At 42.2% G+C, this 20,900-nt stretch overlaps 1 protein-coding gene and 1 long non-coding RNA gene across 3 annotated transcripts in view; one reads left to right on the top strand and one right to left on the bottom strand.

The window, feature by feature from the left end:
• Window positions 1-6,148: 6,148 nt before the first annotated feature.
• efna5b (ephrin-A5b) overlaps window positions 6,149-20,900 on the bottom strand; it is a 92,178-nt gene continuing 77,426 nt past the window's right edge. The window contains exons 3-5 of one of the 2 annotated variants that reach the window (XM_071483375.1): window positions 12,953-13,018; window positions 12,500-12,580; window positions 6,149-10,874 (exon numbers count right to left, since the gene is read on the bottom strand). In XM_071483375.1, the coding sequence (XP_071339476.1) occupies window positions 10,750-10,874; window positions 12,500-12,580; window positions 12,953-13,018 (272 nt within the window). In that variant the 3' untranslated portion in view covers window positions 6,149-10,749. The remainder of the gene's footprint in view (window positions 10,875-12,499; window positions 12,581-12,952; window positions 13,019-20,900) is intronic. The other variant, XM_071483376.1, reaches the window with a different exon arrangement.
• LOC139624329 (uncharacterized) lies at window positions 10,779-12,213 on the top strand. Its single transcript, XR_011691648.1, has 3 exons — window positions 10,779-10,898; window positions 11,148-11,320; window positions 11,852-12,213. It is a non-coding gene; the product is annotated as an uncharacterized lncRNA (long non-coding RNA).

The raw sequence follows: 20,900 nt of genomic DNA, 5'->3' as shown, positions 1-20,900 counted from the left end.
TGCTTGCATCCATTCTAATAGACATTCCTTGTGTATTTATACTGATGCAAGGTCACATATAAATACCACATATCCCTATGCACAAAGTATAGTGACGTAGTGAGGGTGACAGCAGATCAGCTGGGACAACTCATGTACCTTTATTTGAATGTTGACCTCATGGCCCCTGACATTTAGGACTGCCCCCGAGGGGTAATACAGGAGCGCTTAGCAACCAGACTAAAAAAGTCAGGGGTCAGCAGTGGTGCCAGTCATGTTAAGGATCTGACTTCAATGAAGACATGTAGTTGTGACTGAGGAAAGCTGAGGAAGCCAGTTTAATATTTTTGTTTGTCTTTATTATGACTCATAACCTGTGCACCCAGTTTGCATATATCTATGTTCCCTGTGACATTAAGTATAATGTGACCTGGGCTGACGTGGAGTTCTACCACGGCCTGTCTGCTAAAACATCATTTTAAATGAAAGTGAGAGATGAATATTAGAGAATTCATCACCAGCAATCAAATGTGTGTGTGATGAATGTGTGTGGGAAAAGAGAGAATAAGCAGGTGTGTGTGTGTGTGTGTGTGTGTGTGTGTGTGTGTGTGTGTGTGTGTGTGTGTGTGTGTGTGTGTGTGTGTGTAGGTGAATAAGAGCAAGAGAGGACAGCAGGGAGGAACGCGGAGAGGCGGACGTAAGGAGGGTCATTTGCATGATGTTTGGAAACATCGCCATAGCCTCGGGCTTTTGCTAAGAATACTGAGCTTAGAACAAACGCAGCTATTTCCCATACTCTGTGTTCATTCTGCCAACTCAAGATAAATAAATGCACTTCCATGGTGCATTAAAACAACCATATCAAGTAGTGCTCTCACAATTAGCTTTTCCTCTCCCCTTAATTAATGTTATTCAGTAACACTTCAGAATAATGACATTTAATAAGATCCAGTAGTGAAGAATATGATTCCTAATGCATAATTTGGACAGTATTACCATAATAATCATTTAAAGTTTTATAATAGGCCTTCATTCCTTTCTGTGGGGACTTATGTAAGTAGCATTTTTTAAAATTGTGTATAAATTATGAGTTCATTATGTTAGAAGTAACATTTTAATATTAAATATGTACATGCATGTTGCTTTGTTGCATTAGAATGTAAATTATTTGGTGGTTCATTATAAACATAAACTGTATGTTTAGCTGGTCATTAAAATGACTTTCGGTGAAGTGTGTAGGTTCATCTATTTAATTGCTGATTGTATTGCTTCATACTTATTTAGAAGCATTGTGTGCATAATTTTCACCAGCCAACAATCTTCAGTCTGCAATCAGGTCAAACAATAAAAGGAGGGATGAACTCTTCATTTATGCTTTTCCAATTTGCTCATTTTTCCATGTATGCAGCTTTTCTTTTATGGGCTATAAAGTTTATTCCCTGCTAAAGGAGCCAATCAGCTTGTGCTTGCCAGGTCTGTAAAATTAAATTTGTACTTGTGATGTTAGTTGGACGAATGCGCTGTTTCACATGAATACTACGACATGCAACACACTGAAAATGTTTGGCGTCCTCAGTCTAAAGGTGGAATGAGTTGACAATCCATTAAAAGTTAATGATTTGTATGTCACCTTCAGGGTGACAAAACGAGGGGAAAAGTGCAGTGGCAGAGTTAAATTATATCACACTCGCTGTTAGAAACTGTGCGAACAACAACGGAACTAAACATTTTCAAATGATTTTGTCCTTGGCCAGATGGTCGATCCAGATCAGATACAGAATGACCAGTTCTGGGTCCGTCCATGCAGTGACTTAAGGCCTGTGGATGCTCATCATTCTAAATATTTACCAGTGATTCAAACTGTAGTGAAATAAAGGCATGAAAGGGCTCAGCTCTAAAGGGTGTCAGTTAACTTTTTGTAAACTTCAGTAGATTGAGTTTGTATGTAACACAATGAATGCAGATTACTTAGGATGCAGACAGTGTTGTGTATATTCACACTAGCAATCATAATCTAAGTGTCAGGTTTTTTATCATCTTGATGTCTTGTTTCAGACTGAACCTGGATTAATGAAAAGCTGGACCACTAAATCATGCTGTCCTAATCTGCTAATTTGATCTCAGACATACCGCGTTCTCATTTGAAATACAATATGATGCTATCAACAGCAGGCGTGATAATCCACCTGAGGACGCATTTGCAGAGATGGAGGCTTCAAAGAAACTGAGAGAGAGTGACGTGATCTACTGTCAGAGGGGGAAAGTCTTGAATTAAGAATCAGATTAAAGTTGTGGCGAGCTTCATGAATAATGCAGCCAACGTTTATTTCCCAAGAAGTCAACTGTAAAACATAGTCCCCTCGCCAAGTCTCCCTGCTCTCAGTACTCTCTACATTTCATCCACACCAGTAATGATGGATGGCATTTTAAAGTAAACTAATTAAACCTGAAAAGGAAAATGGATTGTGACAATATTTCATCCCATCAACATCATAATGGCGCAAGTGTCAGACTATTTCTTGCCATCAAAAAATTAAAAGCATAAATCAAAGGTTATAGAGCTAAAAAAAAAGGAGACTGGGTTTGAAAGTTATTGTTTTAACAGGATGACAAAATCATTAGAATCTAATTTATGACCCCGGGGCAAAGGCTTTTCTATGATCTAGTGTTGGCATGTCAGTGTAATATCCCTGTCATCGCTTTTGCCTCATTCGTCCAATGGGCACTGGCAGGAAATATTCTCATTTCAACGGCACACTCACTGTGAGTTAAAGGAGCAGCTCAGGAGATGTCCAGGCTCCACTCCCCTCTGGGGAAGCTGGTGAATCGGTCAAAAACCACAGCAGTGCCCTGCAAATATCACCCAGCCGCTCTGTGAGGGAGGGGGCAGATGCAGATGAATGTACAGGATTTAATTCTGATTCTGTGGTTTCCACATAGCAACATTGTCAGTGTATTTCAGTATTTCTGCAACTGTAAAAATAAACACCCTCAAAGTGTATTTAACACCAGAAGTAAACAGTATCAGTGGAAAAACAACTCTGTGATCAACACTTTCAATAGCTATTATTGAAAAAATCAACACTTACTTACAGTGGAAAATGTGCCATGTAAATGTTTTTTTTCCCAACCATTGAACAGACTCATTTGTTTTATTCTAACCAGCTTTGTGTGTTGGTTTGTTCATACCCCAACCGGCGGTTTCACAGTGTAACTTTTTGGGTTCCAGTATTTTTCTCACAGCTCCCTGTGAAAATGAGCTGTCACTTCAAATGAGGATATCTTCATTTCAGCATGTGTGAATACTTAGCGTAACACATCAGACGTGGTGTGAAACACGGTGTGAAAACCTGCTGTTTTTCGTAGCTCTTCGTAGCATCCGACTGCCTACACACAGCACCGAAAACATCTATCATCCGTCCAATTCACATTTCACTGGATAATCCCCATTGTTTTCCCTCAGTCAAGATTTGAAAATGAGACTACAATATCAGACATAAAAGCTTGAAAGGTGTGATCCCCCCCCCCCCCCCCCCTCCCCCCCATCGAGTCAGCCCTCACCTTCCACCACCACCGCTTTCAATATCTGTCTCTCACCAGCGCTTGAAGTTGATATTTTGTAGTGGCGTCACATCTTCCCATAATCCTCCTCTGGATTGGCTGCAGCCCCTCATCTCTCAGCCCTGAAGGTCAACATGTGAGAGGCATCGGTAAAACAGAATGACCTGCATGAAACACATTGCAGTAACCTCCACCTGAGCCCAGGGTAACCTACCTTGGATGTATGGAGAGAGAAACCTTGGTCACGTGACAACTGATGAAAGCAAACATCTTTATAACCCTCCGCAGACCATTTCCTTAAACATTCATGCAACCAAAGCATTGCACCTTGTTGTTTCCAGGATGTTACTTTCTAGCACTTAGAGCCTGAGACCTTTTAAAGAAGAAACTGAATCTCATTCATTCAGTCTGAAAGATCAGGATCTGGGAGTTGTCTGTTTTCTCTGAGGAGCTGACTCTGAAAATACAATAACATTTCATTTTATTTTGATCAAACACAGCTGAGTGGAAAGATACACTGCATCTGCTTTGACAGAGACGATGTATTTCTAATAAATGCTTTGAGCTTTTCCGATAAGTCTTCTCTCAAGCCACATGTAATATATTGATGGCTTTGTTGAGTGCCATCAACAAAGCCCCCCCCCCCCCCCCCCACACACACACACATTTTCTATTTTATTTTCACTTCCTCTTCATGTAATTATTTCTATCCTCCTTTCTGAGCTTGTTCTTCAAACATGTCAAAGCTGTCATAAATCATAAGTCCTGACCTTGAATTCAATTCCAACTTTCTACCCGAGTAGCACTGTGACATTCCACACTGTGACTAAGACTCTAAAATTTATTCAGCTTATCAGTTATTTCTGGCACAAGCAGCCACCCCCCCAACTCCCTCTCAATAAATATGGGGTTGACTAAGTTGATATGCCTCGGAGGCATTTTAAATATTCCCCCAAAAAATATCTATTCATAAAGCGGGGCAACGTAATTGGGTGATTTATGACCTTTTCACACCACTGGAGCGATTAACTGAAGACATCATTCAGAGCTGTCAATCAAACTGATTGTTCACATGGAAACGAAACACCGTGCAGCCAATAACGGAGCCGGCTGACTTGAGAACGATGCCTTCAAAAGCCTTTCACTACGGTGGCCTTTTCAGGGGTGTCACTCGCGTTGTTATTGTGTTAAGATGAAACTTCTTCTGTCAGAAAGCTGCACTGGCAGAAAGTGAATTAGGATCGTGGGCGCAGGTAAATCACCCACATACATTCATGTTACCATCTCAGGGGTGACTTGATTTCAGCTGAACGCCATCTCATCCCGATGCCTTCCTCGCCGCTGGTCACAGACCTCGACTATGTTCATAGCTTAATAGCACATCTGGGACACATCTTCACATAAAGCTATCATTACCCCAGATTTAATGATCAGGCGCAGTGATTTGTCTTTATTGGTCTTCACATACACACACACACACACACACACACACACACACACACACACACACACACACACACACACACACACACACACACACACACACACACACACCTGCATCTTCAGAGCCTTCTTTTTGGTAATATCGCCAGGAAGAACAACTTGACACTAATTGGCTCATCATGTCAAGTGTGTTCATGCATAAAGTGTTTCTTCTTCTGATGCTTAAAAAAGGACCCGCTTTGGAAAAGGGATGAAGATTGGAGAGGATTGCATCCTGGATGAGATTTCATGTCTTTTGCGTCAACACATTTTATTCCAGCCTACAGAGCGTCGTCTTCTTAATCTTCACTGTAACCCACAGTGTTTCTGGAAAAGCCTTTAATACCGGCCAATACTGGCGGCGTAGCTATTCAAGAATCCAAGCTTTCTTTATTTTATTTATCGAATATGCACTCAAATCCAACTGTTTACATGTACCTCCTATTAAAGGGTAATGTTTTTATTCTGTCAAGTCAAATTTGACTGATCTTCATCACGTTGCAAGGATTCAATTGGCTTATCAGGGGTCCCCCTCCCACCCCTTTGGTCCTCAGGGCTTGCTGGCTCTCAGTCTAATTACCAGAGATAATGGAGGGTGAAGCTAAATGGTGCTGATGGGGTCCAGCAGAAGGTTATTAGGTGTCCTCATTAGTGCCCGACTGAAGTGAAAGGAGGTTTAAGGTCTTATTCTGATCCTGATGGATGGTGTACCTCTCAGTCGGTCTTTAGACGGTGTGATTCCAAAGTGTAGACAGCTGGGCTGAGGGACAGATAGGGAGAAACATACAGAGAGGAGGAAGTGTATGTGTTTTTGTGTGTGTGTGAGTGAGTGTGTGTGTGAGTGTGTGTGTGTGTGTGTGTGTGTGTGTGTGTGTGTGTGTGTGTGAGAGAGAGAGTGTGTGGTAATAGCATCTAATTTGGCACATGATGAGACACGATTCTGCTTGAGCGTCAGAGGAATATGTTCATTTTCTGTATTAGTTACAGCAGCGATGTTTAATGCAGTAAATGCAGTGACAAATCTGATCTGAGTGCCTCTGACTAACACCAGGATCGCAGAACCCTGAAGCTGTGCCGACATAACTTTGTAAACAGGTTAAAGAAGAGGAAAACAATAGCACAATCATCAAAGCAATGTATTTCCGTTTTATTGTATTACTCATAGTTGCTCAGACACGTGTATATACAAATACAGATCATTTTTTGTCAAATTTTTTTGTTGTTTATATACTGTAAAAGAGCAGGTTGGAAATATTCCCCACTGATGTCAAAGTGGGAGCGGGGTTCAAAGGTGAGGGAAGAAGGACAGCAGGTGGTGTGGTGGAGGTTACACAAGCACAAGAAGAATGGGACGGGACAGGTGCACAAAAAGAACAAGTGGCTCATCAGCACGGGGGGGGTGGCTTTGCCCTGGACACACAGAACCGGGATCGATGACAGGCTTTACCCCACTCACAATCCAGTTTAGGATGTGGCGGTGGAGTGAGGGGGCCTGCACTAATCCTTGAACTGTACTCAGGACCAATGTATACCGCAGGGACAAGTGATTCAGGGTTTTTAAAAAGGGAGAGAAAGTGAAGGGCCCTGTTGTAGTCTCTTCGACGCCAGCAGCCATTCCATGTAAAAGCACAATGGCAGAAAGCGTCTTGTACACAGACCGGGCTGCCAGGGCAGAGGCTGAAGGGCTAAGGCATGGGAAACACTCTTCTTTGCCAAAGAGAGTTGCCGCTTCCCATTCACTGCGGCAACAGCAAGTGAGACACGCACACACACACAAACTCAAAGGTCTCACACGTTTTTTTTTTTCGTTTTTTTTTTTTGTGTTTTTTTTTTTAACCACACTGAAAAACGTCCACACATTGATGTATACACTCCCAGACGCCTCCTCTTGGGAGAGCAGAGGGGGGATGAATAGTCAGAGGAGACAGACTGCAGCTACATGGGATGAATTCAGTAGATGGGTACAGAAAGAGTCATTCATAGGAAACGAAAACTAAAAGTTGTTTTTTGAACTACAAAATGACCCACCCCCACTGTAACTTCACAACAATGGTTTGTGTTATGTACATTTGTCATCTGAAACTACACAGCTCAATGACATCACTCAAATGGGGGAGGGGGGGATGCAAAAACACACAGCATGACAGTGATCAGAAAATCTAATACGTCTTAAAGAAAAAGAAAATAAGAGCAAAAGAAAACATTCTTTTTAAATTTTTTTTGTTTGTTTTTTTTGTTTTGTTTTGTTTTGTTTTTTTTTCTTTTCAAACATGTCATCAAGTTCATGCGCATGCCACATAATGAAACTGGCGAGATCCTTCCATTAAAAAGCCAACAGTCCACTCATGGCAGAGCTTTCAGCTGACCAACATGCTTTCGAACATTGAAGGCAAAAAAGTACAAAGAAGCTGTCCATTAAGTCCCAAGTGTTTCTTTCCAAGGCAGGATCCTTATGTGAAGAGATGGTGAGGGTTGGTGACTGGTTTTGAAACATGTAACAGGTGAGCCACTTGTTGGCTAACGTCCAGCCTTCGGTACACTGGTGCGTGTACAGTTCCCACAGGTTTCCCCTTCGTATGAGCTCAAAAGTTTCATTAGGCATTGAGGATCAAAGCACACAATGCATTGTTTGAGGACAGTACACACTCCGCAAAACCCAGAGATAATACCGTATTCATTTTTTAGAAAAGACATAAGAACCAAATTAATACTTTAATATCAAACACTATTTACATCAAGAAGTTTTCCTAATAATAATAATAGTCATAATCATCATCATCATCATAACAATAATAATAATTATACAGTTTTAACAATGATGTATCTCATTTTTTTCTTTTGTCCTCCAGAAAGGTACAAAACAGATACTAACCTAACACTACATGTTTTATGGTTGACTACCTCAGGATACACAGTATCCAGTTTATAAGTTGATCCTCATTTCCCAAGTTAAGGTGTGTACAGAATAAACCATGGTAATAATAGCAATAATGACAAATAGTAGTATTGGTAACTATAAGAGAGTACAATTGAAGCTGGTTTCTGATAAAAGTCTAGTGTTAATCTGCTGACAAGTGTCCATTTTGAATCTTATGCGGTCTCATTCCCTGTGGTGTTAGCCTGAAAATTAGTACCTCATTAAATGGCCTTGTCTCCTGTTAACCCCCATAGCTGAGCTGCTATTCCACTGCAATAGCATTGTTACTGTAGCACAAAAAACAAATGGCAAAAGGCAAAGGCAGTCTTTCTGAGGGGGGGTGGGGGGGGGCAGAAAAAAAAAACGCAGCCACAAAAATGAAAACAAAGCAAAGGCAAAACAGTACATGCCTTTTAAGACTGAATGGTACTGAACAGTGTGTTTTGTCATTGAATTAGGTGTTTTGTTTTGTTTTTTCCAGTAGTGCTGCATGGATTTTTAGTTATTTTGTCTTGTTTTGTTTTTTTGTAGGCACTGTAGTCACACTACCTTAGGCTACCGCCCGTGTCTTTCTCTGTGTGTGCGTCTCTCAGTTTAATTCTTTCCGTCTCCTTCACTCACCAATTCTCTCAAACTGCAAGGTCATTGGTGCTTTAAAACCCCCCGCGGTGGAAATCTACACCCACCTCCCGAGACCCCCCAAGCCTTCCACCATCTATTTTTAATACCAGAAATAACTCCCCTTGCCACAACATGGGGTCCACATGCCTGTCATTTTGAACCTCATTAAAGAGTCACTTAAACCAGTAACACTAGGAGCTGAGGGTGGACACGCGATTGCGCCTGCGCTCCTTTTCTTGCTCCGTTTCTCTCTTCCTGTCTGTCTTTCCAAAACGATCGGTACCTTCTTTCTCATACAAAACCTGACCCTGAAAGGAAGTCTCAGCAGAGTTCATTTCTTTATCTGTCCATACTTCTTTGAAAGCAAAGAAGCAAGCCACTCTGTTTGGGAAAAAAAAAAAAAAAAAGACATAATAGCTTTCATTATGCTAACTCACCATGTGCATCTGTGGGAGCTGAGGGAAGCTGAATATCATTATAACACAGTGAATTCCTTTGAATATAAGTGCTAACATAAACCTGGCCTGACTAAACAGAGCTGTGCATTGCCTTGAACTACATGGATACTTTCTGTCTTCATGCAGTGTGTTCTCCACTAATTGGAGCTACGCATCAGTCCTGTAAATGCTGCATTGAACTGAACGCGGGAACCAGCTAACTAGTATTTGATGAGCATGACTCAAAGCTGTAGTTATGTATGAAAGATGTGAGGGAAAAAAAAGTGTGAAGTGAAATTTCTCTTTAAATGCCTTCCCATGACCCCTATTATTGTTCTCATTTGAGTGGACCTCAGACAGTGAGAAAATATAAGATTTTACTGTGTCTGCAATGTGAAAGTCAATGTTTGGAGACACCATTAGCAAAGTAAAATAACTTAATGGTTTAGAAAAGAAAAATAAAGTGTGCAATTTTGCTGTGAATCACTGTTAAACAAGCGCTTTAACAATCAATTGCGAAGGAAAAAAACGCTGTAGATGCAAATGGTTATGGGAGTGTTAATATTGACTGATACTCAAATGGAACAGACAACAATTGCTGCCCAGCTCAGTAAACACAGAATAAACGACTGTGACTGCTGCTGTGAAATTATGTGATCAGCTTTCAAACGATATTGATCCTTGATCCTCATAACAGCCCATAAAGTATCTGGTGAGAAAGTTTCAATTTCGCAGTTTTGTGAGTCAGATTGAAGCAAATGCTTTGGGAGGTGTGTTAGTGATTTACAGGTGTGTTACACTACAACACAACAGAGGACAAGAAAAGGTTTTTCTCTCACTCACTCAATATCTAAGTAGCTTATCCACCTACACACACACACTTCGTATTCAAGAGGAAATTGGGCACCATCTTCAAACCAGGACAGTCTGGAGATCAGGGGCTAAGGTGCATGACATGTACGTATTTCTCAGTGCTGTGGTTTCCAGTCTGACCTCTGCCTAAAACCATCACTCTTTCAGTTTGTACCACACAGTAAAATGGGAGGTGCAAAAAGTCTCCTTCTGACCCAGCAGGCCTTGATCAAATTATTTTCTGAAAGGCTTCTTGAGAGGTCTCGGGGTAACTGTTTATTTGTGTATGTGTGTCATTTCTAAGACCTAGAACCTTCACTTTCCTACTGCGTAACGCTGCTACTGTATACAACTTTCTAAAAACCCTACTGCTATTGACTGTTAGTGAAGAGGCATTTCTGTTTTTGACTCTGTATGCAGTGTGTGTGTGTGTGTGTGTGTGTGTGTGTGTGTGTGTGTGTGTGTGTGTGTGTGTGTGTGTGTGTGTGTGTGTGTGTGTGTGTGTGTGTGTGTGTGTGTGTGTGTGTGTGTGTGTGTGTGTGTGTATGTGTGTGTGTGGGTAAACATCAGTGCTGCAATGGCATAAACGTGATGTAAAGGGATGTCAAGTCACGGGAAAATAAGAATCACTAAGTGTCAAAAAACAAGATTTGGCATCTTAGTTGAAGGTTTCAGAGGGAGGACTGTCTCTCCCCCTTCCAACATCAACTTTTTTCACTCACAGACGGAGAAAGACCACTTAAATATTTTTCTGAAAAAAATAGAGGGTTCCTTGAGAAGCCTGCTCTGATGCCCAATCAAGCAAACACGCTGCACCCAAAGCCCACCCCCTTTTCCCTGCAGCCTCGGGCAGATTCAGGCCACACTAGGTGTAAATGCCCTCCGGGACAGAGGGAGGCGCTATAAAGTGAAGAGTGCTGCTAGGCAGACCAGCAACGAAGCCAGGAGCGGACTTGTGTTCTGCAGGTGTGGCGCAGCATTTGTTTCGCTTCGGGAAGGCTCAGCTGGTTCGTGACTGGTATCATCTGAAGGATAGAAGAAGAAATAAGGTGAATTGCTGTTTATGGTACAGACTTTTTTTTTTTTTTTTTTTTACAACACCACATTACAGACAAAAGACAACATTATGTGATTACTTTCATCTCAGATGTAGAGACATGAGTGCATAACTGAGATACTTGGGCTTAAAGGCACACAGTTTTGTTGAGTGTAACAATAATATTTATGGCTGTAATCGTGATTTCTGAGTTGCCATATGAACTTCAGTTGCTATATAATGTTTCTATTCTCATCCTCAGAAGCATTTTGAGTTCATCTCTCAGGTGAGGTGCCTCCTGTGTCTGCCTGGCAGTGGCATCAGTGTGTGTGAGCAGCCATGTGCCTGCTGCACCATGGGAAATGAGCTGGACCATGCGCAGCAAAGGACAGGCAGACAGAACAGAGGACCGGACAGTTACATAACTATACAAATGTGTGTGTGTGTGTGTGTGTGTGTGTGTGCGTGCATGTGTGTGTGTGTGTGGTAGCAGGTTGGGGGACAGGGCAACAGCAGATGACGGATGAATGTTTTTAATTTCCCTCCTTTGGAGAGCATAATAGGGCAATGAGCCAAAAGTAGCATGCAAGGTGAGAGGCAGCCATAGAGGATGCAGGCAGTGTAGTGAGGAGGACAAATAGGGAAATAGATAATCAGGCAGGTGGCCATCACCAATGTCTTATGCTATGGCCTTGATATGGCCCTGTGTGTGTGTGTGTGTGTGTGTGTGTGTGTGTGTGTGTGTGTGTGTGTGTGTGCGCGTTCCCCATTTAGATGGCAGTTGATAATATCTAATCGTCACATAAGCAGAGCTTTGAATAATGATTATATAACAATCTTCTAATTTCAGAGTGTAACTTTTAATTTTCTAAACTAAAAAAAAACAACACATTTTTTAAAATAATACTTGTTTGTAAAGACTAATGTCTTGTATTTGACAGTTTGTTCTCTACTGTATGTTTCCAGTGAGGAGGTCTTGGTGTTGTTTCAGACAATGGGGTGAGCTGGTGCTGGGAGTGTTTCACTCCAGTGACTGGGTGAGACATGTATGAAGATGTAAAAGTGCTGTGCATCCTGAGCACAGACAATAATCAATGCTGCGCCACACAGCCAAACAGCAACTCAGTGAAGAGTGAAACAGAAAATTGAAATTTGCCAAAAGTATTGTTGCTGTGTGAATAAATGCGTATGTACACATATTATTGAATGATTTTGTGTTTTTTTAAAACTGGTCATATTAATTAAGTGAGTGAGTGAGTGATTCTGGTATTCAAGACTAGAACATGGAGCAGAACGTGCAGCTGGAAGTGGCAACAGTGTGGAACATGCACGTCTATGAGAGAATCACATGTACTGTAAACTGACACATCAGCATGCGGTATACGGCCACAGTATAATTACAGAAACAGCAGTTTCTAACATGTAAACAGCGACAGCAACGTGACAGCACTTTGGAAATCTGGAGAACAAGAAGCATCAGGCAGGGACGTGGGAGGACAGATCAGCTTGCAGAGACAAGGCACAAAAGGAAAAGAGGCACAGAACAAGAGACACAAGTACAGATGTATGGAGGTCACACTGAAGAGAATCAAAAAAGCAGGAAGCCATACTAACCTCGTGGTTCTAATGTATTGTCTACTTTGTCGTTTACATCAAAAACACGGTCATGTACGCCTATAGTTTTCACACAGCTGTCTATAACAGAAAATAGGGAGAATGAGAGATCATTAGAGGTATATGCCAAATAGGTTAGTGACATTTGAAGCCCCCCTCTCAGCCCTGAAATTAAACATCCCAAGCAACAAAGCTCATGGCAACATTCAGATGAGGTATGAAGTGACCTGAATTCCCTTTTGATGAGCTCATCTATCAACCTTTTCATAAAGAATCTGAGAAGTAAAGCAGTTCTGTGGTACATGACAGGGGTATGTTGGACAGTGGGCAAAAGGTAATTGAGGAGGCAGCGAGGTAACAAGAGAAGTAGACATAAATTGTTTTGATTTTGAATCCAAATGTATACTTCAGCAAGCTCTATTTCAAAGCCCTGTGTTGCATGCAAACACTTACTTGATGGTCGGACGAAAACTTTGAGCTTCAGGCAAGTTTTCCTCCCGTTTTCAGCGATGGTGGAGGCTGCAAAAAATGCAGTAAACACAGGTAAAGAGGGTGTTGCTACAGTACCACAAGTACTATCACATGTGCAGTAAACAATAAAAATTCCTGGTTTTCATTGCCACTTTCTGCATGAATACATTTTTAATAATGAATATATTTTCTCTCCTGTAGATAACAGTTTAAACTGAGGTAGTTTATTCAGTGAAAAATACACTTTAGTAGTTAATGTTGACTCTTAAGTGGATATAACAGGGTTAGACATGGTTCTTGTGGAATAATAGCTAGAAAGTATTTACAGATGTGGTGGAGAATTCTCTCTGGGGAAAGTGGAGTACTTTGCTCACAGTTTAATTGTAGTATTTTAGATTTTTTACATCTGGCAGCAGCTTAGGAAGGATCGAGGAATTTGCATAATATCCCTTATATGATAAAAAAAAGTTATCATGTTGTGCCAGTACTTTATGTTTATACATTTATGTATTTTCCTCTCATAAAGACCTCAACACTTTTCAAAGTTCACACGGTGAGGATGCATGTGGTGCATGTACGGATGGTTTGCGGTTGCTGTCAGGAAATGGAATCTTTCCTGTCAAGCCCAAGGGGTGTGAATCTCTGAGCGTTAGCCACTGTGGCGGTTGTATCCCATCCCCTAAAAATATCATGTGGAGAATGTGAGTGAGAAAGTGTGTGTGTGTGTGTGTGTGTGTGTGTGCGCGCATGCGTGTGTGTGGCAGACCACTAATGGTGTTGTGGTGAGGCACCAGGTGCTGTCTCCTATAGATGGGGATAGGGGTCAAACACATGGCAGTCGGAGCATGGTGGGTGCGTACTGCGTGCATCCATCATAGCAACGTTGCATAGAGTAGTTTAAAAAAATATATGTTGTTGTCTTATGTCAGGACCTCATATGAAATGGAGAATGGTGTAGGCTTTTTCCCACTCTGGTGACATGTTAATGTTATTTCTGTTACTGGTTTTCATTTCGACTCTCCCCTCCAGCTCCAGAGAGACCATATTGTCTGTGAAGCTGTCTTTTGGGCATCATTTTATGTCTTCTGTGGATCATTCCACAGCTGATGCAATGAAGCCAAGCATTTCCAAAGGCTACCATTAGGGATCTGTCAACTCCTCTCTAGTGAACCTTTACCTAACCCCTCCCTTCCCTTCCCTCTCTCCCAGCTGTGTCACCCTCTCCTCTCGTCTGTCAGCGTGGCCATATCCACTCATCAAAGCTCCACTGACCTGCCTTCATCATATTTACAGCACATGCACTAGCAAATTTGCAAACATGCACACAAGATACAGATTTTCACGTCTGTCTGGTAGTGTTGCTACATGTTTTTTTTTGTTGTTTTTTTTACAATTCTCTTCCTGTCTGCAGAATGTTTTACATTTAAAAATGTCTCTCAATGCACATCACTGCAGTTATTTTCCCAGCATCCATTCCATATTGAGGCAGTGGAAAAAACAGTGGGCTATCTCTGTAGCCAGGAGGTGTGTTTATTAAAAGAATTACTGACTAATAACTGCAGAAAAAGGTCAGAAGAAATGGAAAATCTATTCCTTCTCTTGCATTTTGCATGCTCTGTGCTCCTGATTTACCGTGAGATCCAGATGACAGTTTCTTATCAAATGCACGCTGCATCCTCTTTCAATCATTTTCATTTCCTAAAGCCTTCTCTACAGCTCATCAAGATTTCACTCTCTCTCTCTCTCTATCTCTCTCTCTCTCTCTCTCTCGATCCCTCTCGCCTCACAACCTCGCTTCTACCATTTTAATGCTGTCGCTTCATCAGCTGTTATCTCTTCCTTAGTCATGTGTCAGTGTGCAAGAGAGGTGACTTGAGATCAGATGCTCTTTTTCACAGCTCAGTTCATATTCAGCAGTTGCAGGAGGGGAAGAAAGTGGAAAGGAGAGAGAGAGAAAGAGAGAGAGGGGGCCTTATTATTTCGGTGTGGAGGCAGCTGATGACACGCTAATGAACCTCGGCCACCGTCGCTCACCCACTCAGTCACATATACACACCAGTACCCACACAATTTATGTCACTCCTCTTATTGCTCCACTTCTCTTCTCCACCACCACTTTATGCTCCCATTTTCAACGTGCGCACACACACACACACACACACACACACACACCATCTCCAGATGTCTTATCTTCATCATTGTTGTGGGCAGAGCTGAGTCACAGCCATCGACACCAGCCACTTAGCAAAGGCAGCTGATCATGAGACTAAGTATGGCCCTGATGAAAATGGCAAAGAGCATGTGGGACTCTCTGTCATGATGACAGTTTGTGAAGCTGTTGTGATGTTTGTGGATTTGACCATAACAAGCTATCCACCTCCTACACACACACACCAAAAAAAAAGAAAAATCATGGACATGAGGCACAAGAGCGAGCACATATCACGATTGTGTCACAGAGCCTGTGGAGTTAAGTAATTATATGTTTTCCTTCAGCTGTTTGCATTAACTATAAAGCTAAGCCATTTCATAGTATGTGACATTGGCCAGCACACTTTCATGTTGTTCTCTTAATGTGGGAAAAGTCAAGTTTAACTGAGCCTGGATGTGGCCACTGCGTTGACATGCTGCAGATGACTGAGGTGTGTCGCTGTACATTCTTCACTACAAAGGAAAGATTAAGCTCTGGCTCTACATTCCTTTCTTGGTAGTAACTCTTCATTCTGTGTTTGATGAGGGTCCCTCCACCCGGGCCCAAAACGTCCGCGCCAGCTCCTGTTTATTTTGGATTAACATGCTGCAGAGGGCCAGCTTATTGTTCTTGTAGGCCCAAACATCAACACCTGCTATTCTGGTTCCCATCGGGCCCACAGCCTCAACCATCAATCCATCCAGCCTGAGCAAGTGGCTGCTTTGAAGGACAGGGACCCTGAAAAGAAGTCCCAGGAACAGGGAGGGAGGGAGGGAGGTGGGGGTGGTGGTGGATGGGGAGAGCGAGGTCAGGTTACTCCTCCAAGCCTTGTCCCCTGGCTGGTAATGGCTGGTCCCCTCAGTACACTGCATTATGCATCAGCATTAAGGCAAATGGAATGAAGCAGAATCCAATTACGGAAGAACAAACAGGTGGGCTCAGTGCGGCTTAGGCGCGGTATTGTTTCAATCACAGGCCAAGCCAAGCTTTATTGCAACTGTAATGTTATCTGGAAAACACATTTCCTTTGCCTTTCAATGGAAGATTCAACAGCGCATTCCAGACATGAGGACATAAAACCATGTGTATGGCATGATAGGAAGCTAAAAGCAAAGTTTAGGTTAGCTGAATACAGCACATAATATAATGGCAGGATATTGATTTGGTGTAATGGCTATACTGTAAAAGAATACTGTAGGGTGAGTCAGTCCGACTGCTAAAAGAGGATTTGTTAATGTTTTTGAATCCAGTGTCATCTGGGATCTTCTCATAGTCAGTGAACCTTCGCCAAGATTTGGACATTTGGCAGTCTCGACACAAACATGAGGCTTGGTGCAAAATTGCAGACTACAAAGGAAGTAATCCACTGAGAGTACTTGCCTCAAATGTCCAAAGCTAAACATCGATTTGTCAACATTTCATATGAAACAGTATTTTACTGTAAAGCATTCCTTCAAACTGAGTTTCAAAAGCCAGGCCCTGCATATGCTTGTATGGCATCGTGTGAAAGCTTAACATGACTAGCATCATGTTAGCATGCCTCTCGTCTGCATCACGTCTCTCAGTGGCTTTAATAACGGTGCTGTAATCCTTTGATCCCTGCTTATTTGTTGGGATGGGCCGAGTTAAACACAATGCTCGGTAATACTGTGTTCAGCATTGAGCGCTTGTAGCTAGCTAACTCTACTAGCTCACTGAAAAACAGGTCGCTGGCCTTGTCTTTGATTCACTGAGAATGCTCCTGTGAAGATCCAGCACTCCAAGTTTACATAAACCTGAATGCAAGACAGAGAATACACAAATATACACACACACACACACACACACACACACACACACACACACACACACACACACACACACACACACAGAACCTTTGAGCCATATTCTGCCCACCTTTCCATCTAGCTAATTAGACCGTTTGCAGCCAGAAGACATTTCTTCTTTTCCATGTACAGAAATCACTGCTGGGATTCATTAATGTTGGTTTCAGGGTGTGGAATCCGTGAAAAGAGGCCAATTTTGAACTAAACAAGTGGAAGAAAACCTTGAATTGAGAAGTTTCAGACAGAGAAAAGAAGAGAGAGAATATTTACACAATTCCTTCAACAGGTAATATCAGCTGCTCCACTGTCCGACAGTTTAATGCCCGCAGTAACAGACGCATGCTGAATGAACTCCATACGCACTGACATAATTACTGAGTGTCCTTCACAAAATGTCCTTCCCACATTCAACCACCTACAAAGCAGCATACTTTTCTATTAAGACACACACAAGAGGGAAAAAATATGATAAAAAGATTTGAAACTACAGACCAGAGTATGCGCATGTGTGTTCGCCTCCCTACACAATATGTGTGTGTGTGTGTGTGTGTGTGTGTGTGTGTAAGAAGATGGAGGAGGCTATCCAGTGAAGAGGCCCATTAAGCAGATGTTACAACAGTGAACACACAATAGGAGGGAATGAGGGAGCTGGGAGGAGCAGTGAAAGACGAGGACTTGGATTCAGGCAGCAGAGGGAGCATAAACTCTCCCCCGTGATAGCTGGCCTTTTGCTCTTTCCTCGCATCTTTTCAGCTTCAACCAAAAGTGAACCAAAGTCATCCCTCATGCCACTCGCACCAAGGTAACAAGGTCACCGAGGTAACAAGCAATGAGGGGAAGAGGGAGTGAAAGAGTGAGTTTAGAGGGGGGCAGTGAGTTGCGTAATTATACAATCCACTGGTTTCTCATAATCATTTCCCTTCTCTATTGTGTCAATGTACATCAAGCATCATCATTTCATGAAAGACAACATAATGATGCTCTAACAAATTACTCCGTATTCTTGAAAGTGAAAAGCGAGGGATGCAAAGACTGAAAACCCCTGAATTTCATCATCTCATTCATGTCTTTATGCTCAAATTACAATAAACTTGGTGATTTATTAATCTAGAGGGGAGTTCAGCTTTTTAAAGCAGCCACAGAATGATGAATCACTGTACACAATAATGTTTCATTACTGCACTTAGTGTATCACATAGAATCATAATATTATTGTTATGGCCTAAGTATCCACCCACTGAATAAACTGTCAGAGTGTGTGTGTGTGTGTGTGTGTGTGTGTGTGTGTGTGCAGACGTGTGCAGATGTGTGTATTGTAATAGAGGAGGAATGAAAAAGAACAAATAAAAGAAGAATAGCCAATTAAACATAATGACTAATGCACTGGGTTAATAATATATGTGTTAATGGTTTAATGGCCAAGGATAAAATGTCCTTGTCTTTGTGATGATGAATCCCAATCAGCTCCTGAAGACGGCTGTTAGATGCATGAATCATAATGGGCCAAGAGGAACCTCGTGCCCTTTGAATCACAGCTCCCTCCTGCCCTACTTTTCCCTTCATCTCTTGGCTTTTTGCAGCCTTTTCTGTTTTTCGTCGGACAAAGTGATGACCAATTTATTGCCGGTCAAACTGAAATAACTTGATTAGAGACTTTTCTCTCGTGCTCCTTGTCTCGGCTGTCACCAAGTGTGCCATGACCTAGCTCATGGTCTATTATTAGCCAAGTGTGGCCAGTGGGCTAACTTGTTGTTTGACTGTTTTCAATTTATTTTTAAAAAGAGGACTCTCTTAACAGGTTTTATTCTTGTGACAGAACTGATTTATTACCATTTTCTAACGTGTGTTTCATGTCTCTACACAGATGGGAGACAAATGGAAGAACCTTCAAAATAAAGTGTCTTAGTAATGAGGTGTTGGGCAACCACGGGCCTCCGGAATAGCTTCAGTATACCTTGGCGTTCATTTAGTGAACACTACTAGATGGACAGATGGATAAAGCAAATGATGTTCCCTCATTTGGTGTTTTGATGATGGTTGTGAAGAGTGCCATCACACATGAGCCACAATATTTAATAGGTGTTCAGTGTGTGTAGAGGTTGCTGCATATAATTCACATAATTTTCATACTCAACAAACCACTTAGTCACCCTCCCATGCCCTGTATGGAAATATCTGCATTTGTAAGTTTTCTCATTCATAAATTCAGGTCTGTCACATACAATCTGGAGGGCAGCGGCAAATATCTGACAGGTATCTGGTGAGAAAGTGACACAGGGAGGGTTAGTTAGGGAGTTCCTTCCTAAAGTCCTGGGAGAGAGGTGGGATGAAAAGGGGAGGCAAAAAATGATGTAGTATCCAGGGGAGATGGAGGCTGTGGCACGTCCATCCATCTATCAGGATTATATTAATGCATTCCAGACAGTGTGCATCAGTGTGGCTTTTCTGTTCATGCCTGTGTATGCATATTGTACATGAGTGCATGTGTATCTCTGTGTGTGTAGCTCACTGTCACATTACTCCATGTTGTCGGATCATTTCTGAATGCTGATGACAGGGGTTGATTTTTCATGGAAATGGATGAAAGGGCTGAGTTATGATGGTGTCCATATGCAGGTTCCCTCCTTGTACCGCAAATGGAACAGCACTGGCTCTTTATCATTATTAGCAACCCTCCCATAGCTCCCAACAAAATACAGACTGCATACACCATCCCCTGCCTCTGGTTCATTTGTCCATTAATACCATTTTCCTGTTGCTGCTACTGCTGCTGCCGCCTCCTTCTCTGCTATCTCGACTCCTTTCTCCTCTTGAGAGAGCGCCTTGAAGTCGCGTGGTGCATCACAGGATTTATGATCCATCACAAGACAGCTATAGTCCATGTCTTGGAGAATCTGTTTGAGCTTTGTGTGGATGTAGCATTCCAGTAAAGCAGAATAAGACCCAAGAAGATGTTGTGGAAAAGCCTTATGAATATCAGAAGGTTTTCTCACTTGTTAGCTTGGTCTTTATGATCAATCTTAGTCTTGTGTTGCATTTTGCATATCGGCCTACAGGCATGTGCAGAGTGATTGAAGCCTCACAGAATGTTTTTCCATTTTGCAATCCAACCTGGGTAGAAATCATTGCCCGCCCTCTCCCTCTGGATTTTGTCAGCCATGTTGCAAGTGTTCATTTGAAATCAGGTGCCGACTCCACTGCAACGTGCCTCTTTCTCGCAGTGTCAAACCCAGAAATATCTATAAAATAACTCCAGCCACAAGTGAGGCGCAAAGGTGTTATTGATTGTTTTCTGTGTGCAGCAGTTCCAGTCCATGTAGGTGAGCGAGTCAGATGGCAAGAAAACGACATCTTTTCTGCCGCCAATCTGCCACTGCATGATCACACCAAGTGGTTTCCCATTTACCACACATCTTACACGCCTTAAAACACCATAACGCTGCTCACTCATCTCTTGCAGTGAGCTGCCACTGATATTGGATTTCTGCCCTTCTCAGATTAAAATCACTCAAATACAAGATTGTGGATTGTGTCCATATTAGAAAAATGTGCTCGCATCAGCATTCTGCGAGATGGGTTTCACTTAAACCATGAATGCACTGTGAACTGCGACCCGAGGAGTGCTTCCACTGTCCTCGCTTTTCCTGTCTGTCTTTCATAGAGGCGTATGCTTCCAAAGCTGGAACTCCCTCACTGCTTATGCTGCTTTTTGCCGAACTCCTTGCATGTGTTTCCAGGGTTTGACTGCTCCCCTGCATCTCCCTGAATATAGTCTATTGTACGTATATCTCTGTCAATTCTGTCTCTCTCTGCGCCCCTTGTCAGTCTATCTTGTGTCGACCCGTAGAGAAAACACAGCGGGCTCTTGTCTACAAAAACATCAGGCTCCTGACTGGCTGTAGTTTTCCTCTTG

The sequence above is a fragment of the Trachinotus anak genome, unplaced genomic scaffold (genome assembly GCF_046630095.1).
Source record: "Trachinotus anak isolate AG129_WGS33_773 ecotype Australia unplaced genomic scaffold, CSIRO_AGI_Tana_v1 ptg000008l, whole genome shotgun sequence".
Classification (NCBI taxonomy): domain Eukaryota; kingdom Metazoa; phylum Chordata; class Actinopteri; order Carangiformes; family Carangidae; genus Trachinotus; species Trachinotus anak.
The sequence above is the reverse complement of the archived record's forward strand: the minus strand, read 5'-3'. Positions and strand labels throughout refer to the sequence as shown.